The 21,509-nt window shown below is 37.8% G+C and overlaps 1 protein-coding gene across 1 annotated transcript in view; it reads left to right on the top strand.

Moving 5' to 3' along the window:
* Positions 1-2,454: 2,454 nt before the first annotated feature.
* LOC134650077 (actin-associated protein FAM107A) overlaps positions 2,455-21,509 on the top strand; it is a 34,823-nt gene continuing 15,768 nt past the window's right edge. Inside the window, exon 1 of the mRNA XM_063504903.1 lies at positions 2,455-2,539. Within this exon, the coding sequence (XP_063360973.1) occupies positions 2,470-2,539 (70 nt within the window). The 5' untranslated portion in view covers positions 2,455-2,469. The remainder of the gene's footprint in view (positions 2,540-21,509) is intronic.

Genomic DNA, 21,509 nt, shown 5'->3' with positions numbered 1-21,509 from the left:
ATCTCAGTGCAGTCTCATACTTAATTAATTTTGAATTAAAATAGAACAGAGGTAAACAGATCAGCTGTTTTGGTCGGTAATAGATAGATAGCATGTAGACTAGATAGATACTTAGTTAACAAGCAACGATACCTATTATTAATATTATTATGTGTAGTAGGTGTATCGTAAGAAAGGAGTCTTCATTTATTAGATACTAGCGACCCGCCCCGGCTTCGCACGGGTTAACAAATTATACAAAAACCTTCCTCTTGAATCACTCTATCTATTAAAAAAACCGTATCAAAATCCGTTGCGTAGTTTTAAAGATCTAAGCATACAGATAGACAGACAGACAGCGGGAAGCGACTTTGTTTTATAGGTACTATGTAGTGAAGTAGGTATGTAAACCTCCAAAAGCACATAATAATATTCAGTTCAGTCTATTTTATGGATTTCGAAAAATTGCGCAGAACCCCAAGAAACTACTGAAAGTCTAATTTAGTACAAATACGAATTATTTACATACGTAGCTGAGACCCTTTTCGTAAATTATATTAGGTATCTATCTAAAAATAACAAATTGGTCCACGAATAACAACACTGTACCTATATGTGTAGTCCACTGGTACTGTATAAATAAATCTATATACCTATCTGATTATATCCCCAAAACGCGGGATAAGATAAATAAGAGGATAATGCCAAAGACCGTGCAGAGAGGAAGACGAAAAGTCGGAAAACCTACCTTCGCGATTCCTAACTCCTAAGCAGGGGATGCAATCTAAGGTTATTATTATTACGCTAAAATGAAATGACGATGACCTAAAGTAGATGAAAGTACAGCAAGCTGCAAAAACTCATACCCACTTTATTAATGGAATTAATTCATAAAGTAAGTAAGTACCTATGCATCAATTTGCAGCTGTGTGTACCTAACCTAGTTTTTTTTTCTAATAGGTAGGTACCTAGTTCTAAAACCTATTTGTTTATTTGCGTTTGAGCGGTAAACAGCTCTAAATCTACCAACAGGGTCACAGTTCAAAACGAAACATAACGTTATTTTTTTCCCAAGACTGTATTTCTTGAAAGTGTCACAGAGGACCTACAGTAAGTACCTACAGTAGCGAAACAATAGTATGACGCACTACCTCTAGTTAGTATAGTATAATTTGCGTCGCGTTTTATGTGACGCCTCGAGTGGAGTGCTCAGCTGATTATATCTGACTGAACAGGCTTTTAAGAAGTTAAGTGAGTAGGCCAAGCTGTTAGAACTTCTCAAGTCGATCACTCACCACCACTTCGGCTTTTTACGATTGCAGTCAGCTGGAAACCATTGCATAGTTTTGGAATTACTTTAGGTGCAGTAATCCAGTAATTAAACCTTATTTTTGCATTCCTCTAAATTTGTCCATTAACAGAGTACAACGGTTTATCCAACAAAAAATCTCTTAATCGTGCGATCATGTCAATCATGTCATATAAGTACCAATGATAACAACATGCAGGTACCGACTTGTAAATATTTAATACTCGTAAACATACATGAGATCTTTTTGTACTCCGTACTGAACATTTTCTTTCTGGCTGAATTATTTATATTCATAAACAGATTAGGTACCTCCTTTGTCTGAACGGTTAAACTGCTCTGAAATCCACCTTATATATGTAATATTACTTCAGTCCTCAAGTCATGTGGTTAAGGTAAGGCGATACTAAACTGATTTAGGAACCTTCTGCGGTTCTCGGACCTGTAAGCTGGTTAAGACACTTATGGCCTATATCATTCAGTTTGATGCGCAGTAGGGCAAGAATGTTATTCCTATTGCGTACTCATGGCGGACGAGACGGACGTTAGGGCGAACCAGGGTGCTATCGTGAACCTCGCTACTTGAACCTCTCCATGTCTATCTCGTTCTTGTATTATGGAAGTGACAAAAATTAAGACACACGATATTCGAGGTAGTCCTTCTGTTTAAGTGGGTTCTCCGATTACTCCTCGTCAGAGGCCTGAAGACATCCCAGTCAGAGCCAGCATTTGAAGCCAGGCGACGCGCAGAACTCGACACTAAGCGTGACGAGCTAAAGGCCAGCCCACCTGTGGCCATCACACATAATTACGTCGGAGGGGTACCGACCTGCAACGAGTGTGGCCGCACATTTGCTGCAAAGATTGGCTATGTCAGTCACCTGAGAGCGCACCAGCGACGCTCTCAGCGGTAGAAAGCAGTCGCTGTGGCTACGGCTAGGAGGTGATGATGATGAAAAGACGATTATCATTAAAGGTGGTAGCTACCACCTTAGGGAGCTCCCTAACACATTTTTCGACAGCTCTTTTATTCTTGAGTCGAGCAAGCTCGAGTTCTTCACGTTCGCCTCGCCTATTCTTCGTAACATACGAACACGTGCAGGTAATCCTGTTAGGTGACCGTGACACGTTGCCCGGCTTCCCGGGAGGCATTTAGTCGTCGCCTCGCATCCGCCCTCGCCATGCGCGACGAGCCCCGCAAAACATCGCCGTCGCCCTCCATCCAGGAGAAGCTCTCCATCTACGAAAACGGTATTCAAATCAGTGAGCATTGTCGTTTTCATTGTGTCACCTTTTCTCAATATGTCGTAGCCATCAATATGCTCAAACATCAATTTTAAAAACAAATTACAAGCAGCACAACCGTAGCCTACAAAGCTTAGTAGTCGAGTTAGATTGCCTTGCCATCTTAATCATCAATAGACCTATGCCTATTGCCTACCAACCACCATTACAAGCAGCACAACCTGCAGCAGCTGCAGTAAGTCGTGCGGTTTCTAAACTGGCGACCGAGGTTTGAAACTTTGAATTTCGGCTCGGGTCGTTCTCATTTCTCGAAACTTATTTACCATGAATACATCGCGATAAAGCCAATAAAACCTTCATACATCTGCGAAGAAATTCATAACAGTACGAACATGTGAAGTTCCCAATCCTTATTGAGCTAGCCGAAACGCGACATGGGACTTAAATACTAGTGATGGGTAGGACATCAATTTAAAATGAGTTTGTATGAGTACCTCATTTTTTAAAATGAGGTGTTACAATGTCTTACTTCAAATGAGGTGAGGTACTAGCATATTTTCAGCGTCAACTATTCCATTAATTCAAACAGCGACAATTTTTTAAGATGTATGAAAGCTTGCAGCGCTTACGCTTGTTGTCTTTCGTGTTTAATTGTTAACGTATTTTCGGTGGTGACGCGAAGCGATATTGAAGTATGTCGCGTGTCGGTCTCACTCCCTCTTTGGGTATTTCTAATTCATTGTTTCATTTTGAAAGGATTTTTGAGGGGTTCATGTCACAGAGATGGTTCAAACTCAACGCATTTCTCGGTGGACCTTTTGTCGTTGCAATAAGGTTTGTAGTTCGGCAGTTGACAGTGTGGATCATTACTCGTTTCTTCATTTGAGACATTTGAGTTTTGAGTGTCGGCGAGCAGGCGAGCACCTAGCGCCTCGCGCGATCCAGGGACTCTGTTGCGAGTTGTGAGGAGTGTATGAGTTTTGAGGGTCGCGAGACTCGCGAGTGAATTTGAACGGATAAGAGTTTTTTTGAAATTTGAAGTGTGTTAATGATTTGTGTGGCAAGAGGTGTAAATGAATGCGCGCGAGTAAATGAGTAAAATGAATAGAGGAGTGAAGTAAGACATTTTTGCGGTACGAAGTACTGCGACAAATTAACAAAATGAGTGGTACAAATGAGGTGCCTCACGAGTGAGCGACTCAACACTATTAAATACTACCTATAATATATAACATGATAATTACTTAAATCATGGACGTAAATCCTCCAGTTTATAGAGCGCATTATGTAATTTATTGTTGTGGTCATTCCCATTCTCACTGAAACCGGACACAATTAAAATATGTACCTACAGTATATCTTCATCAGCTACCTATCTATTTAACATAGTGTCACCTTTCGCACCTAATCAGGCTCTGTTTACGATTGAAAGTACGACACGACTTTTTAATTATGGCGATGCGTTGATTGGGCTGTTTCGAAACGGCTGGTTGTCATTTGGCACACGTACTAACGCGAGGTTTAAACAAAAGCACTTGTCCAACGCTTTCACGGGCCGTGATTACGATATCCGATCGCGTTGACATACTGCGAGACCCGTTCAGGTCACCTTATATGCTTCGTTATGCCAATCTTTGCTTACTCCTATTTCCTTCAATTGCGGAAAACGAGTAGGCATAATTTACTTATTCGTAGAAGTTCGAAAGATGTAATTACATCGCGTATTAGGTGCCATAGGTAAACAGATCAAACAACGTTAAAAGCAACCAAATAAAACAACAGACGGATAAAAACGAAAACGAGTTATCAACAATAAGTAGGTACATAACAATTAATAAGTATAAGAATCAGAATGATCGATTCATGCTACCTATATTCAGCTTAAGGAAAAATAAAATTTTCCGGGATTATCTAATTCTCCTTTCCCTATTTATTTGATCGTCCATAAGCAGTATCAATTTGTATTACTTATAACATTTAAGTACCCATTACTCTTGTTAAAGTGGACGCGTTCATCATTAGTGTACCTAATGAATGACTAACTGTTTGTCGTAAAACTCGTAAATATTTTGTTGAATAACTAGTGTTTAGTTCTGCGGGGTGTCTGAGCGGCGTATGGTAGTCCGGGGTCAAACATTTGTATAATTTTTACACTTTATTCCATTGAAATAAGAAGAAAAATGTGTACATATTTTGACGTCGACTGTGTTTTGTTGTCAGTACAATATAGTGTTGTTCTCACGTCCGTATGAATATGTAAGTAGCGGAATATGAGCGCCATTGTAAGAACAGTGACTTCTTATCTCGAAGTAACTAAGTAGCTTGCGTTTATCTCAAGAACAAGTAGGTGACTTGCGCAATCTACGCACCTTTACTGTCGCAGTTTGTATACAAGTGAAAAAGTACATGTACTCTTAAGTCTTAACTAGTTATGTATTAGTTGACTGCTTCTATCCATGACCTGTTCGATTGCAATTTAGGTATGTACTTCCTACTCGCCTCAAGCTTGAGAGACCATAGAATATTGCAAATTGTGTTAACTAAGTATTTCATTAACGCCTTTTATGTTTAATGTAAATATGTATTTGACACACATTTCGCAAGGCCGCTTTAAAACACCGCACCGAAAAGGAATAATGCAATTAAAACGCTTGCTGATCAAGTTATTAACTTTTACGGTACTAGGTTAAACGATTGTAAACTCATTCAACTGTGTCAGACTCACACGCCTGGAGTTCTGACGGCTTCCGTTTCGCCGTTTACGTCACTGAACCCTAATTGATAATTATTCTGGCCGTATACTGTATTCCCAACGGTTGCGGCGGCGCTGGCGCGACGAGCCACGTCGAACCAGTGACGTCGAGATGCATAATAACTATGGGTGATCGAGGAACCACTTATACTGGTTCTCTTAAGACTTACCACCCCGTGTTCGGTAAGGGATTGGAATGAAACGACAATGTTGCACGGATACGACGCAAATGTAGAGAACACTGCAGAAAAAATCGTTCAGTAAACGACTGCATAATTTCAACATACATCTTGCAATGCGGTTGCACGCGTTTGCCGCTAATTTGTGTTGATACAAAAATATACGTCGCAAACGAAAAATACAACGATCATAGTAGTTAGTTTTTACGGTAACATATTACCTATTATATTAAATTTAGAAAGTCGAAACGTAAGAAAACCATACTTTAATATTAAAAAAGTTATATTATAAGGCATTGCACTTTACCGTCCATCATCACAATGTATTGGTAGCTCTATTGCTGAAGAAAGTTCGGTCAGCCCATATCGAAAGTCATATACGAGTATGTATATTGTATATACATAGTGAGTCGCCTAGGCCTAAGCCTAGTTGTATGTATATGAAATTATGTTGTCACAGTTACATGCCACCTGAAACAAAATTATTTAATATTATAAAAGCTATTAAACGATAAAGTGCACTTTACCGCCCGTCTTAACAATAAATAATAGCTCTATTACTGAAGAAAGTTTGCAGTAGTTTGCGACCCATAATGTAAGGCATAAATATTCTTAGGGAGTATGTTATGTTTGAGTTTTATATGAATAAGGCAGTTACAGTTACACACGAACGAAGCATAATTTAAAGTTAAAAGAGCTATAAAATTAAATAGTGCACTTTACCGTCCATCTATAGGTCTACCACTTGGCGGTTGGTAATAAAGTTGTGCGGTGATTTTTTAGCAGAAGGTAGCTGAGTTTTGGGACTGAAACTAGTTTTTCACATTATATAAACCAGCTTCACTCAGCCAATCCTTCAACCAGCACGTAGCTGACTAAAGCAATTTCTTCCCAACAGCCTTAGTTAAACGGTTGACTTAGGTATAGCAACGCATTGATAGTTCTATTATCAGTGAAGAAAGTACTATTTCATGCTCGCCATACCAAAGTCATATGTGTATATGTGTAGTGTGTGTGTGTGTATGTGATGCGTGTTACTTAAGTATATGTTTTTATTACATATCTATTTGTGAGTTCCTGTAATTGGCTCTATATATCTATTTAAGATTCCATTGTCATTTAGTTAGCTGTTGGATCTCCTTATGTAAATAAATAAATAAATAAATATATATAAGTAGGTACATATATTCATAGGAAGTACGTAACGCTATATGTATGGGTAGTTGAGCTCGCCACCCATGGAGCTGGCGTTTATCCTGCTCCCGATCCCCTTTGTCCGCTCCCGTGCCAAATGCCGGGCTGCGCGCTGCATACTTAATGTGCCGTTTTGTACACAATACGATGCACAAAAGATAACCGTGGAGTATCCGCGTAGCGACACGTGAACCTATCATTTTCACTTTAAACTACTCGAAAACAGTAGTTAACAAAATCTGTATACATTATAAATAAAAATCGATCGAGTTATGTATAGGTATCTGAACGGGAGTCGCAAATAGGCCAAATTTATGGAATTGGGGTTTCATTTACGAAGGTTTAGTAGCGAATAGAAGCTCTAAACCCTGATAGTACCTATATTCAGCAAAGCAGGAGTGTCAACTCCTGCTGCAGTTGACTACACTATTTTGTATGGTCTTTGGTCTACTTCCTATTTAATATATGTTTTCATAAATAGAGCTATAATATAATTTTTCATAATAAGCATTGGCAAAACCCCGTGTATATTAAGGCATTATCATTAAATTAGACTTTCTTGACATTAAAGAAGCTTTTCAATTTGAACATTCAGTAGGTAATGTTGTGATACAATTAAGTATGGTAAATTATACGACGGTCTACCTAAGTGCAAATAAAATAATTAGAAATTGTAAGTAGTAACACTTGTAACATTGAGCATGGGCAACATTATGAACTTTCTTCTTGTAACTGTACTAAGGGTATAAGTGCGTTCTGTCTTTTTATGGCATTTAACAATAAATTAGACTTTCTTAGCATTCAATCTGCTTTTCACCTTGAACATTAAGGTTGCAGACGTAGAAGGCGATAGCCATCAAATGGAAACTATAGTATACTAAGTATACTAAGGCTAGCCTTTGCTCTAGGTACTACCTATAGCGACGCGGATACCAATTTGCTAATGGGCTGGGCAGCGATAAAAGTAGAACACTAAATTCCAAATATGTATAATAGAAGCGGCATTTTTCACGTTTTTTCCGCTCATTGCGCGCTTTTTAACAAAATGCTGATAATAATATCTATATGTACCTTTAAAGAGTTTAAAGTAAGTATAAACGTACAAAATTCGAGTCAAAAGTAAAATGAATGAATGTTAAGTGACTGCATCAAAATGTTTACAGATGTCATGTTGTAGACCTAAAAGGAAGTTAATTACGGAAATATCCTGCAATACATATACGATTGTTCGATTTCTTGTGTTCTGCAGAGCGCGGTACAAACAATACATTCATGAATAAGTTATCATTAAGTATACCATAACCAGTAATATCGTATTGCTGATTGTGTAACTTGTTATATTTATGAACTGAATCTAGCAATCTAACAAGGCACTTATCCTTATATTCTCTTTCACAAAAAGACGTCCTTGTACTACATCTATACTTACCGTTCGTTTTCGCGACTCGTAATAAAATCAAACGTGATTACATCAAGTAATATTCATGAAGTATGTATTTCATATTCATGTATGCATTGAAAGTGTCCCTGCTTATTCAAATGAGTGAACACACGTTAACGACTAGCTGCCATAAAGGGTTAAAATATTGAGCGATTGTTACTTTCACGTGTCTTTTTTTATATTTAACCTTACATTTAATTAATTGTTCGTTATTTAACCTTACATTTAATTAATTGTTCGTTATTTAACCTTACATCTAATTAATTGTACATACATGTGTTACTTATTCTGTCTCCATGTTAAAGACGAGACGTTTAAATACTAAGGATGCCTTTAACCGTATCCGGAAATATTGTGCGAATTCATTAAGCATACAACTACTTACTTTCCTGCGATTAAAGTGTTTATATAATACATTTAATATACTCGTGTTATAGACTTCATTTGTTTAATCTTTAATTTTTCCGCTAATTAAGAGATTTAATGGCGTTAACAGTAGTTTGTTTCTACGTAAACTTGTAGTATTGCGCGGCGTAGGCGTAAGACTTTGTTGTATTTAACTTGCACACTGAGACGGATATTAAACTAGCTAGGTACTTATTGGCAGCTGGCAATCCAAATTTGTCAAGTTATGTAGTCCAGGAACTATCAGTACTTTTATTAATGTTATTCTCATTGATGATGATGATACCTAGTATCTTCACAGCTTTATTTATTGTCTCCGTGTCGTTGTTGTTAAAAAAAACCGGCTAAGTGCGAGTCGGACTCGCGCACGGAGGGTTCCGCACCATCAACAAAAAGCGGCCAAGTGCGAGTCGGACTCGCCCATGAAGGGTTCCGTATTTAGGCGATTTATGACGTATAAAAAAAAACTACTTATTAGATCTCGTTCAAACCAATTTTCGGTGGAAGTTTACATGGTAATGTACATCATATATTTTTTTTAGTTTTATCATTCTCTTATTTTAGAAGTTACAGGGGGGGGACACACATTTTACAACTTTGGAAGTGTCTCTCGCGCAAACTATTCAGTTTTAAAAAAAATGATATTATAGAAACCTCAATATCATTTTTGAAGACCTATCCATAGATACCCCACACGTATGGGTTTGATGAAAAAAAAAATTTTGAGTTTCAGTTCGAAGTATGGGGAACCCCAAAAATGTATTGTTTTTTTTCTATTTTTGTGTGAAAATCTTAATGCGGTTCACAGAATACATCTACTTACCAAGTTTCAACAGTATAGTTCTTATAAGAGCATTTATTTGTGCGATGAGCACAGATATTTGTTCCTGAGTCATGGTTGTTTTCTATGTATTTAAGTATTTGTATATTATATATATCGTTGTCTGAGTACCCACAACACAAGCCTAGAGCTTACCGTGGGGCTTAGTCAATTTGTGTAAAAATGTCCTCTAATATTTATTTATTTATTTATTTATTATTTATAGTTTCGGAGAAAAGTGGCTGTGACATACGGACGGACAGACAGACGGACAGACGGACAGACAGACAGACAGACATGACGAATCTATAAGGGTTCCGTTTTTTGTCATTTGGCTACGGAACCCTAAAAATAGAGCAAAACAAGCAAAAAAAACGGTCACCCATCCAAGTACTGACCCCGCCCGACGTTGCTTAACTTCGGTCAAAAATCACGTTTGTTGTATGGGAGCCCCACTTAAATCTTTATTTTATTCTGTTTTTAGTATTTGTTGTTATAGCGGCAACAGTAATACATCATCTGTGAAAATTTCAACTGCCTAGCTATCACGGTTCGTGAGATACAGCCTGGTGACAGACGGACGGACGGACGGACGGACGGACAGCGGAGTCTTAGTAATAGGGTCCCGTTTTTACCCTTTGGGTACGGAACCCTAAAAACCAATAAACTGCGTGACAGAGCATATTAACTGAGAAATAAAATTTGTGGAAATCTATATAAACGCTTTTCTCGAGCTCGATGGAAAGTTAACTGCGTTAGGAGACAATATCCGCAGTAATTCGCGCATTACCAGCGACATCTTCTTATGAAAGCACGGAATTGTCTTACGACATGGCCATTACGAGTTTCTAACGAGAGCGGAGCAAACTAGTTAATCTAGAAAAAGGCAATTTCGTTACTCACTTTGAGCCTAATTTACTGTAGGTACAGTGGACGTGAAAGATATTTTTACACTTTTGCACCTTACTCAGTCCTTTGGTCGATATATAAATGTACCTAAACATATCTTTGGCGTCTGGATTAAGAATGAAAACGCATTTCAGGATGTTTTGTTGTTTTCCTTGTTAGAAATTGACTTTCTTCTGAACGCTTGGGTTTTACTAGCCTCTATTCCTTTTATTTATGCCGCTCCTTTCCATAATAGAGTCTTTGTAATATTGCGTAATATGCAATAGGCGCGCTACGCGTATTAAATAGGCACACGCTTTTAGTCGTTTCTACGCCTTGTAAGATCACTGGGCTTAGACTGGAACTGCAAACTTGTTAAAAAGTGCATTCGCTATTGAATGCGACGAGTCGAAAGCGAAAGTGCAATCAAGTGCGGTGCGGAGCTTTGATCAGGCTGGACTAGAGAAAACTGGGAGCGTGGCGTGTCTGAGTCAAGGGCTGGTATTCCGATAGCTTACCAACCGCATGGCATTGACCATCTCAGTGTAACCAATATAACCAGATTCGTAACAAGTGTTCGTATTCGGAGATCATACTTAATACTGGTTTTCTTGAGACGAATGCTCGTCGGCGCTTGAATAGCGAAATAGGAATACGGGGCAAGAGCCTGCATTGTCTAGGCGTCGCGGACAGTTAGTAGCCTATTTATTGTCTATCCGCTAAAGTGTTTGAGGCTTCATATGAGCTTAAATATGTTTGGTTTATGCATCGCTTCGTGTTCAATACTGCGATTCAAAGAACATCTAAATGTTCCAAAAGACCATTTTCATTTAATAAAGACAACTTTTTTCAATATCAAGATTGGTGGTCTTGTCTTGGTCTTGAATCAAACTCACTTCCAGTAGATATTTTCGTAATAAGGAAATCAACAGGTAAATGTTTTACAGCCAGAAACGTCAATTCTCCCTCCCAATTATCAGTCGGGTTCTTATAAAAAAAAATAGTATTGCCATATCAGAATCGAATAATTAACTTAACATACATACAGAGATATAGTACAGAATTAGTATTATCAATATAAATGACCTTACAAGATCAAGCGAGGTTTTGATTTTTATTTGGATGCAGGCATAATTTTCACTTTGTTGCTATGTTTTGAATCTTAAAGCCGGCAGCAACAGTATTAAATATAATGGTTGGCACTGCTGACGCGAGCGCTACTTGCCACGGGGGTACTTCACGAACACTTACATAATTTCAAGTGCGTTTTTCCGACACAAGGCGGTCCTTGAGCACGATTTTCGGCCGAGTGTTACTCAGAACGTATTTTAGTGCATCCGGTGAAGGAAATCTGTTGACAGAAATGTCACCGAGGTTCAGGAACCGTTAATAGCCTTATTTTCTTTGAAACAGTTTTTGCCGACGACAATGTAGCGTGATCGTTCGTAGAACGCTGGTCGTGTTGTAGCCGCGAGAAATCTCATTGATCTGTCGTGTTCTTGCGAATTGACATGACTGAAGATCATGATCTTCCTTCTTTTTTATTTTGGTCTAGTTTAGTAAAAAGTATGTTGCATTTGATTCCTACTTTTACTTATATTAACTATTTTATATCGAAGTAGAAGTAGCCATTATTAAGATGTCCGCGTAGAGAACCCGTTAATCGCACTCCCTTGCAAACTTCACCCTTTTCACCCTCTCAGGTACCTAATGATTTCCAGCATAAAATGTATTACCATCAAGCTAGGACTCAAAACTACATACACTACTAACATATCAATTAATCAAAACAAGGTAATGGAAAGGGAGACAGGCAGGATCATTTTCGCATTTAGGTATGTACAATGGATTAAAAACGCACAATTGCTGACAACCACTATTTTTACAAGCGACTCTTCTCAAGTTCAGTTTTGTTTAAAACGATTAGTTTATTTGACATGACGTTTGAAAATTACGTGTGTTTATTATGCGAGCTGGGCGGGCGGGCAAGTAGGGCGAGACGCGAAAAGCTCCGTCTGCGGGGTCGACGCCCTCGCCCTGCCCGTGAACCGCCGAAGGGATGGCCTGCACTATCGATGTTTATACAACTATTATCGATATTGTTTACAGGCCGTCGATAATGAGATTGGAATGCGAGCGAGATCGGTTTTCATTTGTTTTGTTTGCATACTCGGAGGCAAAGCATGTTTTAATTGTTCGCGCTTCGTAAACAAAAACTATTGTTTTTGTTCCTATGTATTGAATTAAACTAACACTGTTGTATCAATCCAACACTTTGTATGTGTATTAACTGTTTAGATATTACTTGTATAATATCCTAAAGAACATGTGTGATTTGTGAAGAACGTCATGCATGGAAATGAATTGAAAAAGACATGGCGGGTTCCATAAAAAATATAATCAGAAGCTGGCTCATGGAAGGAACGTATCAGCATTGGAAAGTCGTGAATTTTCATTCGCATCGAAGAAACGGGTGTGTGAAACCTCCTTATGATTCACCCGGGAACTCTAGTGACATATTTAACTATTCCTCGTAATAACTGACAGTTATTTTTTAATCCGACAAGGCGCCCCCGGCGTCACGCTATGGGAAAGCCACCCCGGAACAACGGCGCCGGTACTGTACAGCCTATCTACTCACAAAACATGTCTCAACTGTCACTGGTGTAACTTGACCCTGAGATTCATAACAACTCTCCGTGACTGGACGTCAGACTTATACTGGTGACGGGGCTAAGTTCAAGCATTATAAACGACAAGATACCTGAATTACACCTGCCGTAACTACTCCACGACAATGGTCACTGTTGCTGGGGGTTTTTGTAATTAAAAAGGCAGGCTTTTAAAGGTTGAACAAATAACTATATTTATTACTTGCGTGAAATTGTGACTGTTAATCAACTACACTTTAAGAGTTTTGAGTGTCTTTAAGTAAAAAATTTCATTAGCCAGAAATAAACTACATATAACATTTTCATAAAGATTTAGCGTATAGGTATTTTAGAGTGTTTAATCCAACTTTTTGGACTTCACCCTAAACTTTGATTTGATCAACTAAAAATCTTCATAGCTAACCTAACTCCCCTACACGTTACTAATAAATTAAATGAATTTATATAGCATAGCTCGCGAAATGCATCAACTCCATTAAATTAACGTAAACGTAATATTGCCGTGCCCCAGATGTTGGTATTGCTTGCTCTTTCTTAATCTTTATCGTATTTAAGCGTTAGTGATATTGTGGGGGTAAATGTTTCGTAAAGTTCGGTCATGAGGATTCATTTTGGTATCTTGAATGATAATACGAGAATAAATGTTTGTTTGATAAGATAACTGTATTCTATCTTTTTAGACATGTTACGGTTACGGTCCAACGTGTTAGAGATCTTATACATACTTACTCATAGAATTGAGCTGTTGATGTATTTAGTTATTTGTATTGATGAGTCAGTTAATAAGTTAACTCTGTGTCCGTCTTCAAGTCGAGTCACTGATGATTAATGATGTGTTGACAAAATGCCTTTACGATATAGCGTGCACAATAAGGAAATTATATTCAGTATGTTAATGACTTCTGAAATATTATTTATATATTGATTTAAAGTGAGACGATTTTCACACATAATTCAAACTGAAACTTATATTATTTCTAGTGAAATTCAGTGATTGGCAAAAGTAAGATTGATAAAACACCTAGTCTTAAAGGATGTAGTGAGTGTTGTGCCTAGGCAAAGTGACAACCCTTGTGTAAAAGTGAATAATCAAGAGTCAAGCCAAGTGCGGGTAGTTGCAGGTCAACACCCACGTAGCTAGAAGATGATGATACAATTTCTCGCCAGTCTGTCTGCGACCACAAAAATGTGCACGTGATTAAATCTCGTTTCAGTTACTTATATGTTTAACTTCATCGCGAGTAGTTTTGTCTACGAATATGAATCATAAGTTATGATTCATATTCGTAAACAAAACTAAAGTGTCAGTCAATAGAACTTGCTAACTATGTAAACAAAAGTTACTAGTAAATTGACATTCAGTGTCAATTTTAGTATGGCGGTTTGTTTACATAGTTAGCAAGTTCTATTGAATGACACTTTACTCGCGATGAAGTTAAACATATGTCGAGTTATTGACATCGTTAAACTCTAAATTTACCTCTGAAATACGTTAACATCTAATAAAGTGGTGTGAAGTGTAGGGTGTAAGTCCACGTGGCGTTTAGCGGTCAGCTCCTATTTTAGGGTGCGGTTCATAAACACTGTTTATGCATCTAGGTGACTACGTGCGTAAGTGCATACATATACGTGGGTAGGTACTTACCTACCGCAAACAAGGGGACATGTACGCACAGTCACGGTCAAAAATATGTGTGCACATTTTCACGTTATTCCCATGACACAAGGTGGAAAACTGTAATCTTTCTATGGCCGTGTCTTGACCGACATGGACGACAGGCGCCGTTTTTGTCTAGGACGGCAGTGGGCATGCCGTGCCACCATATATGAACATAATATTGGGGTCGAAGCCATTCGTCTGGTAGTCCTCGTCAATCCTTACTGATTGACAAGTAAAACTACCGACGCACTATTTAGTAGTAAACGCTATTAGAATTCCTAATGTCTAATATAAAAGGATTCGTTTTTAGAGATAATTAATTATCGCAATAATATTAGCAACATTAATCCATGCTTAGACAAAAATGTGGAATTAGATAAAATATTTTCTCGTCACTCTACCTATTACATTTTAGCCTTATCGTTTATTTGAATTTTTGAATTCATTAAACTGATAAAGATTGAATTATTACGATCGCGACTATCTGAGAGCGCCTGAATAGCGTGCGCCTAATAGTCTCCTATTTCAAATTAATCCTGACAGTGTTATGCAAATTACGTGTCCAGCGAGAGGGGTCATTATAGTTTTTTAGGGGTCAATTCTTCTCGTACTATTAGAAAACGCCTTTTTATTAGAGCATAAAATCATACTCTACAGATTATCATTTGTAGGCAGCATCGTTTAAGAAATTACGTGTAAATACAAACTATTATTACTAACTTACTTCTTGCCCCAGTTTTCCCCCCAAATCGCTCCCTGTGGTTAGCTAAATTCCCTAGCTAAATGTCCTCGCCGGAATGTTTACGAACTACGGTCAGCTGAGAATGCCGGTAGCCTTTTCTTTATAAAATGTTTGTGCATACGAACTCCAATTTATATAGGTAAATAAACTGTCTGAAAATATTTTACAGGATTTTCACTCATATTTTAAACAAAAACGTAACTTAATTACTTACTTTTATTACATTACTAATGACCCGCCCCGGCTTCGCACGGGTTAACAAATTATACATAAACCTTCCTCTTGAATCACTATTAAAAAAAACCGCATCAAAATCCGTTGCGTATTTTTAAAGATAAGAAAGACAGACAGACAGGGAAGCGACTTTGTTCTATACTATGTAGTGAAGTGATACGGTTTAAAATGGTCATATAAAATACTGTTGTACTGGTACCTAATCTCATCTCATCTAAAGCGACCATAGAATTATACGGAACCACAATAGCGTAATCCGAACTCGCTCTGGACTAATTTTTTTTTGTATATTGGCCAGCTCATGTTCATCAGTACTTTAATCAAAATTTTAAAGAGTACAGTTTGTCTGTCACGTTAAATCTCTCCATAAAAAAGTAACATGATCTATGTATGTCTTTGGCTCTTGTTGCCTTTTCAAATTGTGCGGGAATATATAGTGCACGGAGCGATCAAATGGGGACGTCCCCTTATCGCCCTCAACCCTTTACAGTCACACCCCAGTTATTTTGAAACACTAGCGGCTTGTGATCTACATTTGCAATCTAGGAATTTTGATAGTATGTATCTATAGTATAAATCATGGAATACAGTAAAAAACTCGGTACAAAGTGTACATTTTCAAACTTCATAGATCTTGCGTGAAGGTAAAAGCCGCAGTGGCTCTACAAATATTAAAGAGATAAAATTACAACATTTCATCGTTTTAGAAGTAAATCATATACACCTATTGACACTCGGTGTGTTTAGACTAATTCGACTGTTGTATTTTGTAATTAGCTAATTTTCTTGTTTTGTCGCTAATAGGGTATTTGACTGTATTTAAAATAAATTATTTTATACCATGCATGAAATAAATTTCGAACGATGGCATCCCTATGATAGTTCCTTGAAGTCTCTTTGGTTGGGTTTAATTTAAAACTAATTAAATAAATATGTTTTTACCGTATTTTATTACTTAAATTAAATGTTAATGCGCTAAGCTCCTATAAAATGTGTACCAACTTTTTACGTGACACATTTATATATGGTAATGGTACATGGAGTATAAATAAACTGGCATGTCATGTTATGGCATAGGGATCGTGATTCGCCGCAAGAGGTATATGATTTTTTTGGAGAATCTGTCAGTTGTATGACGATTAAGCGAAATACTTATTGTACGCCTCAGCATAATACATGTTCACTACTCATACAATATTTATGTCTCAACTAAGATAAATATAAAACCACCATGCACATGAGACACAACGACTACATGATTATAACATGACTTACAATGCGATAATTGTTAGTAATCCACTTTAAAACCTATTACTATTACGACATCACACCTAAACCGCAAACCCGCATAATTCATGCGCTTAATGTCTTTTTAATTCTACAATTAAAACAAAGAAACATGACCTAAATAGTAAAAGGCTGGTTCATTAATTTAAAACAATGATGTTCTATTAGTTCCATTGGTCCCATTAAGCTGTGCAGGCTTTCTCAGTGCATCTTTGGTCGAATTATTTGACCCCTAGTAAAGAGCCCACGGGAATGTATTTGAAATCATAACTGTCATCACGTTAACTGATCCGTACACCCGCATGAGGAAGTGGCTTATTGATTGAGCGAGAGCGTCCACGGGGGATCGGCTTGACTCTAACGCTGATTGCGCACGTCATCACTATTGCCAAGCCGTTCTGAGCTGTTATTCTCTCTGCTTATTGGGCGCCAGCAACCGTTCGCTTCACACAAACCAGGCGAATCATGTACACGTGACAGGAGAAGATACATATGCTTTTTTGGATGGGCTGACATACATAATCACGCTATCCACCTGGGATAGCGTGCTTATGTTGACATACATCCAAAAAAGCATATTTCTTGTACGACTTTTTCTATTAGTTAGATTTGAAGGCTTTTACTTTTTAGTTCACGTCGCTTTTCCGTCGCTCTCTGAGCGTTGGCAGCTTCGTACTACGAGTAGTTTGGCGGAGGCAAATACTTGCCTAAGCTTACTAAGCGATGTGAATAAATTGCATGAACATATTTACTACCTACTCGTTATGCAGTAGCTGATACATGTAGAGTATTTCAAAAGTGTTCCCCAGCCATAATAAGTTACGAGCAATAAACATCCGACCCCAGCACACACGTGCCTAGGGAATCATAAGCCGAAGCAATCATTTGTCTCGTAACACTTTCTTCGTCTAGATATAAACTCATCGGTTTATTGTCTAATGGGCACGCCTGGTTAGAAAATGTTTAAACCAAAACTGAATTTAGACAGCAGCCTGTTAAATGATGCAACTATGGGTGTGAACCATTCAGATTGTTCTCAGTAGTTAACTATCATCAGAGCAGTAAGTACTATGTGTATTTTTTGCCGAATCTATTTTGAACTCGTTTAATTTTCATAAGTTTTTTTACGCCATAATCTCTTCTTTGCTAGATGCTGCTGATGTAGTTGTGTCGGAGGTTAGATTCGGTCATGTCGTGTTATAAACACGCATCAATTAGGCGGGTAAGGCACATTGTGAAACCAAATAATGGTGGCTTGCGTAAATCCGAACATAAATCCCACTCGTTATTGTCGAATGCCGCAGACAGATAGAGCAATTCAATTAACACAGATTTCCTATTGTACCGCTTTTTAGTACCTCTGTAGTAGCTGTGCACTGTAGTACTTTGTCGAAATAACGCGTAAAATGCCACGGCAGATTAAATACGCCAATTCACAAAACGACAAGGTGTTAAATTGATCACCGACTGTGAGACCTACCGTACAATCGTGCGTGCTATGTCGCTCAATTCTTTTCACATAGTCACGAATGTCCTTTGGGAGCGTAATAACCTACATTCAAAGGCCTGTTTTTGTAACTAACAATAACATAAACAAAAAAACATTTTTATTGTGTAGGTTCGCCACAATTGGCCTCCGGGGTCATATATTTTTTATCAAGGCGCGTTCATAAAAGAAAGTAATATAAGAAGCAAAAAGTCGTCTAGTGACAATAATATTTGTTTTCACGACGACTACATTACTTTAACGATAAAAAACAAAAACTTCTAAAAAGCTTTCAAATGCTTTCACGTAAAAGGTTTATTGAGTCGATGATTAAAATTAAAGGGGGTTCCAGTAATAAATCTGGTCGAGACAGGATAATGGACGTATAATCCCTCTTTTGTGTGTAGAGCTGGACATCGAGTGATGGCTTTTGTTATGAAATTTGGTGACTCTATGCTTTAAATCGCTTTGAATATGAATAGTTTTGTCGGTAAATCAACTACATATGTAGGTTGTTTTGCCGACAAAACTATTATATTTGTTTATTGCCAAGTGAAAAGAATTGTACTGTATAATTTGTATAGTAAATGCCTATACAAATTATACCATACAATACTTTTCACTTGGCACTAATTAATGTATGTATTTTCTAAAACGGTCACTCAATAATTGCTTATGTTTATCTTAAGATTGGGACCATAGAAATATAAATTTGGGACCTATGCGGTCCCTGGTCACCTGTTGAAAATACTGATGTTGAAGGCCATGCTGATAAAATCTTGTAGGAACAACTTAATCAATCTCCCCTTCGTTAAGCACTTTATTTGCCTGTGCAGGAAAGATCATTAGTGATAAAACAATGGACTTTGCAAATGAATCTATTGTTTCATTTTTTGTTGTGCGATGCCATATTGTTCTCTGTTACTTTGAGTACACAGGCTTATTAGGTTGCTAAAGTAAACAAGCTAGCTTGTCACAATAGCATCGCGTTTATATTAGGCACGGCAATAAAAAGAGGAAATGTAGAGCTGGCGCGGAACCCGCAGCTCTCTGAATAGAGGGAATACGTCATAAGAGCCTCCATACAGAAAACTGCGAGGAAAACTTGTAGGCAAAGTATTCAAAGGCATCCCATCTCTTAAAGAGAGTCGAGTGCTCCACACTCCTGTTTCTACTTGAACATTTTCCCTTTGCCTCATACACACGGTGGAAACGTGGGAAATAAAACCTAATAATTAAGCAAATTGAAAAGCCCAAGGTTTGAACACTTGGAATATCTATTTCCGGCGTTTAGCGGATTAACTCGGTAGATTTAACATGGCAACCTTCTGGTATGACGTCAATTGTTTTAGCAAACGAGCCAAAGCGACCTTGCCTAGGTAATAGCTGGATGAGCTAAATATATCCGTAGGTCAGGGGTCAGGCGATTCAGGCGATTGGCATCGATTTTTCAAATGAGCTGCGTGTAGATTGTATGCGTGCTGGCATGGCAATAACGACTGAATGCTTTTCTACTAACGATATCGGAATGGTGATGAATGATTTCAATATTATAAATGGCCTAGTGATTATATGCTTCAACTAATTGTGAGACATTATGGGTATCTCATATTCCTTCAGAAACTTCTTAGCGGTGAAAAGGTTATTTATTACAAATCTATATGCCGTAATGTGCTGATGTTGTTGAGAGGCGCATCGCTTATCTGTAAAGATAATCTTATAATGACTTTACGAGCACTTAATCTTAAATCAATTTCGATAAGAGCCGTTTACGAAACCTCTCTTCTACTAAGTATACTATCAAGCCTCGCTCCTGAAATACATTGCCCGATCGAATTTTCCCCCGCAATTCAGCCAGGACCTTGAAAAGGACTTGTCCCTGTACACAGGCGACGCGACTCCCGCGACCTTCACAGCCTGCTGGTTCAATAAACGGGCCCACTGCGTACCTTATCCTTTCAAGGGCGCTCCTTGAAACTGTGTAAACACGTAGGAGCATTATCGACCAGTCATGTTAATACTTACTCTATGATAGTGAATGTTATAAGAAATTATCGGGGGTCAGATCGCCAATGACTAGGACCTAATCTTTTCACTTTATCTCTTATAATATCATCTTTTCATTTGCATCTGCCATTCAACTTCATTTAAAACCAAAAATCGTATTTTGATATTTTGACTCTTTAATTAAATTAAAACATCTACCTAAGTATTAGCTGAAAATATTATTTAAGTATAAGTTTTACGTGTTTTTTACGAAACGTTATTGTAAAGCGCCTTAATGATAGTTTGAACCCGTAAATCGACCCGTGCATTTAGCTTAAACTATCCCATTATGAGCTGCGTCTATAGGTGATTAAGTGAAAATACCCTTATAGCCACATTTATAGCTCTAAATATTTAGTTTGCTTGCGGCGCATTAAAGGGGTAATTTCACAAGTAAATACTGACAACATCCGGTATGTGTAGTGTACGTAAAGGTATAATATTTCCTGGATTATGGCCACATTAGCGGTTCGTGAGTATGTCGCTAATAATCGTATCATGTAATAACTGCGCTAATGACTTGTTAAACACTTGAAGCGAATTTCATTAACTTTTAACTAAGAGATTTTCTAAGTTTATGTTATGTAATTCCAAGGAAAAATTAACACTGTTTGAGTCAAAAATATTCTTTTGGATAAGGTCTGTTAAATGTTAGCGCAAGTCTCTACCTGCCTGGACAAAGAACGCAGCGGTTAAAGTACAGTCAGCTGCAGAGATAGTTGACCTCGCCACGCTAACAAATTTCTATGAAGGGGTGGTCAGTTGTCTCTGCAGCTAATTGTACCTGCCCCTAATTAACTCCCACTTTCTTTGTATTTCTAAAGTTGGTGCACATGCCTTACAAATGACCTTAGGTATAGTACATATATGTTACCTTATCTTATATCTTTACCGGTGACGTCTTGACGTCGTCGAATTAATGTAAACGCACAAATCCCTCCGCCTGTTTAAAAGAGCACCATTAAATTAAAGAGCTGAGTTCATCGTCGCCATTAGACTAGGTAAATCTCCAACTCATAAAATTCATGTTATTAGAGAAGCTACGCACGTCGCACGTATTCAAAAATTCTGTACTTAGAATGACATAACGCACACACTTTATGGGTCCAGAACGCTATAGGTCATCGCGGCAAACTGTGACAAAAGAAACGTATGCACGTAACGCCACGG

Source organism: Cydia amplana, chromosome 8, assembly GCF_948474715.1.
Source record: "Cydia amplana chromosome 8, ilCydAmpl1.1, whole genome shotgun sequence".
Classification (NCBI taxonomy): domain Eukaryota; kingdom Metazoa; phylum Arthropoda; class Insecta; order Lepidoptera; family Tortricidae; genus Cydia; species Cydia amplana.
The sequence above is the reverse complement of the archived record's forward strand: the minus strand, read 5'-3'. Positions and strand labels throughout refer to the sequence as shown.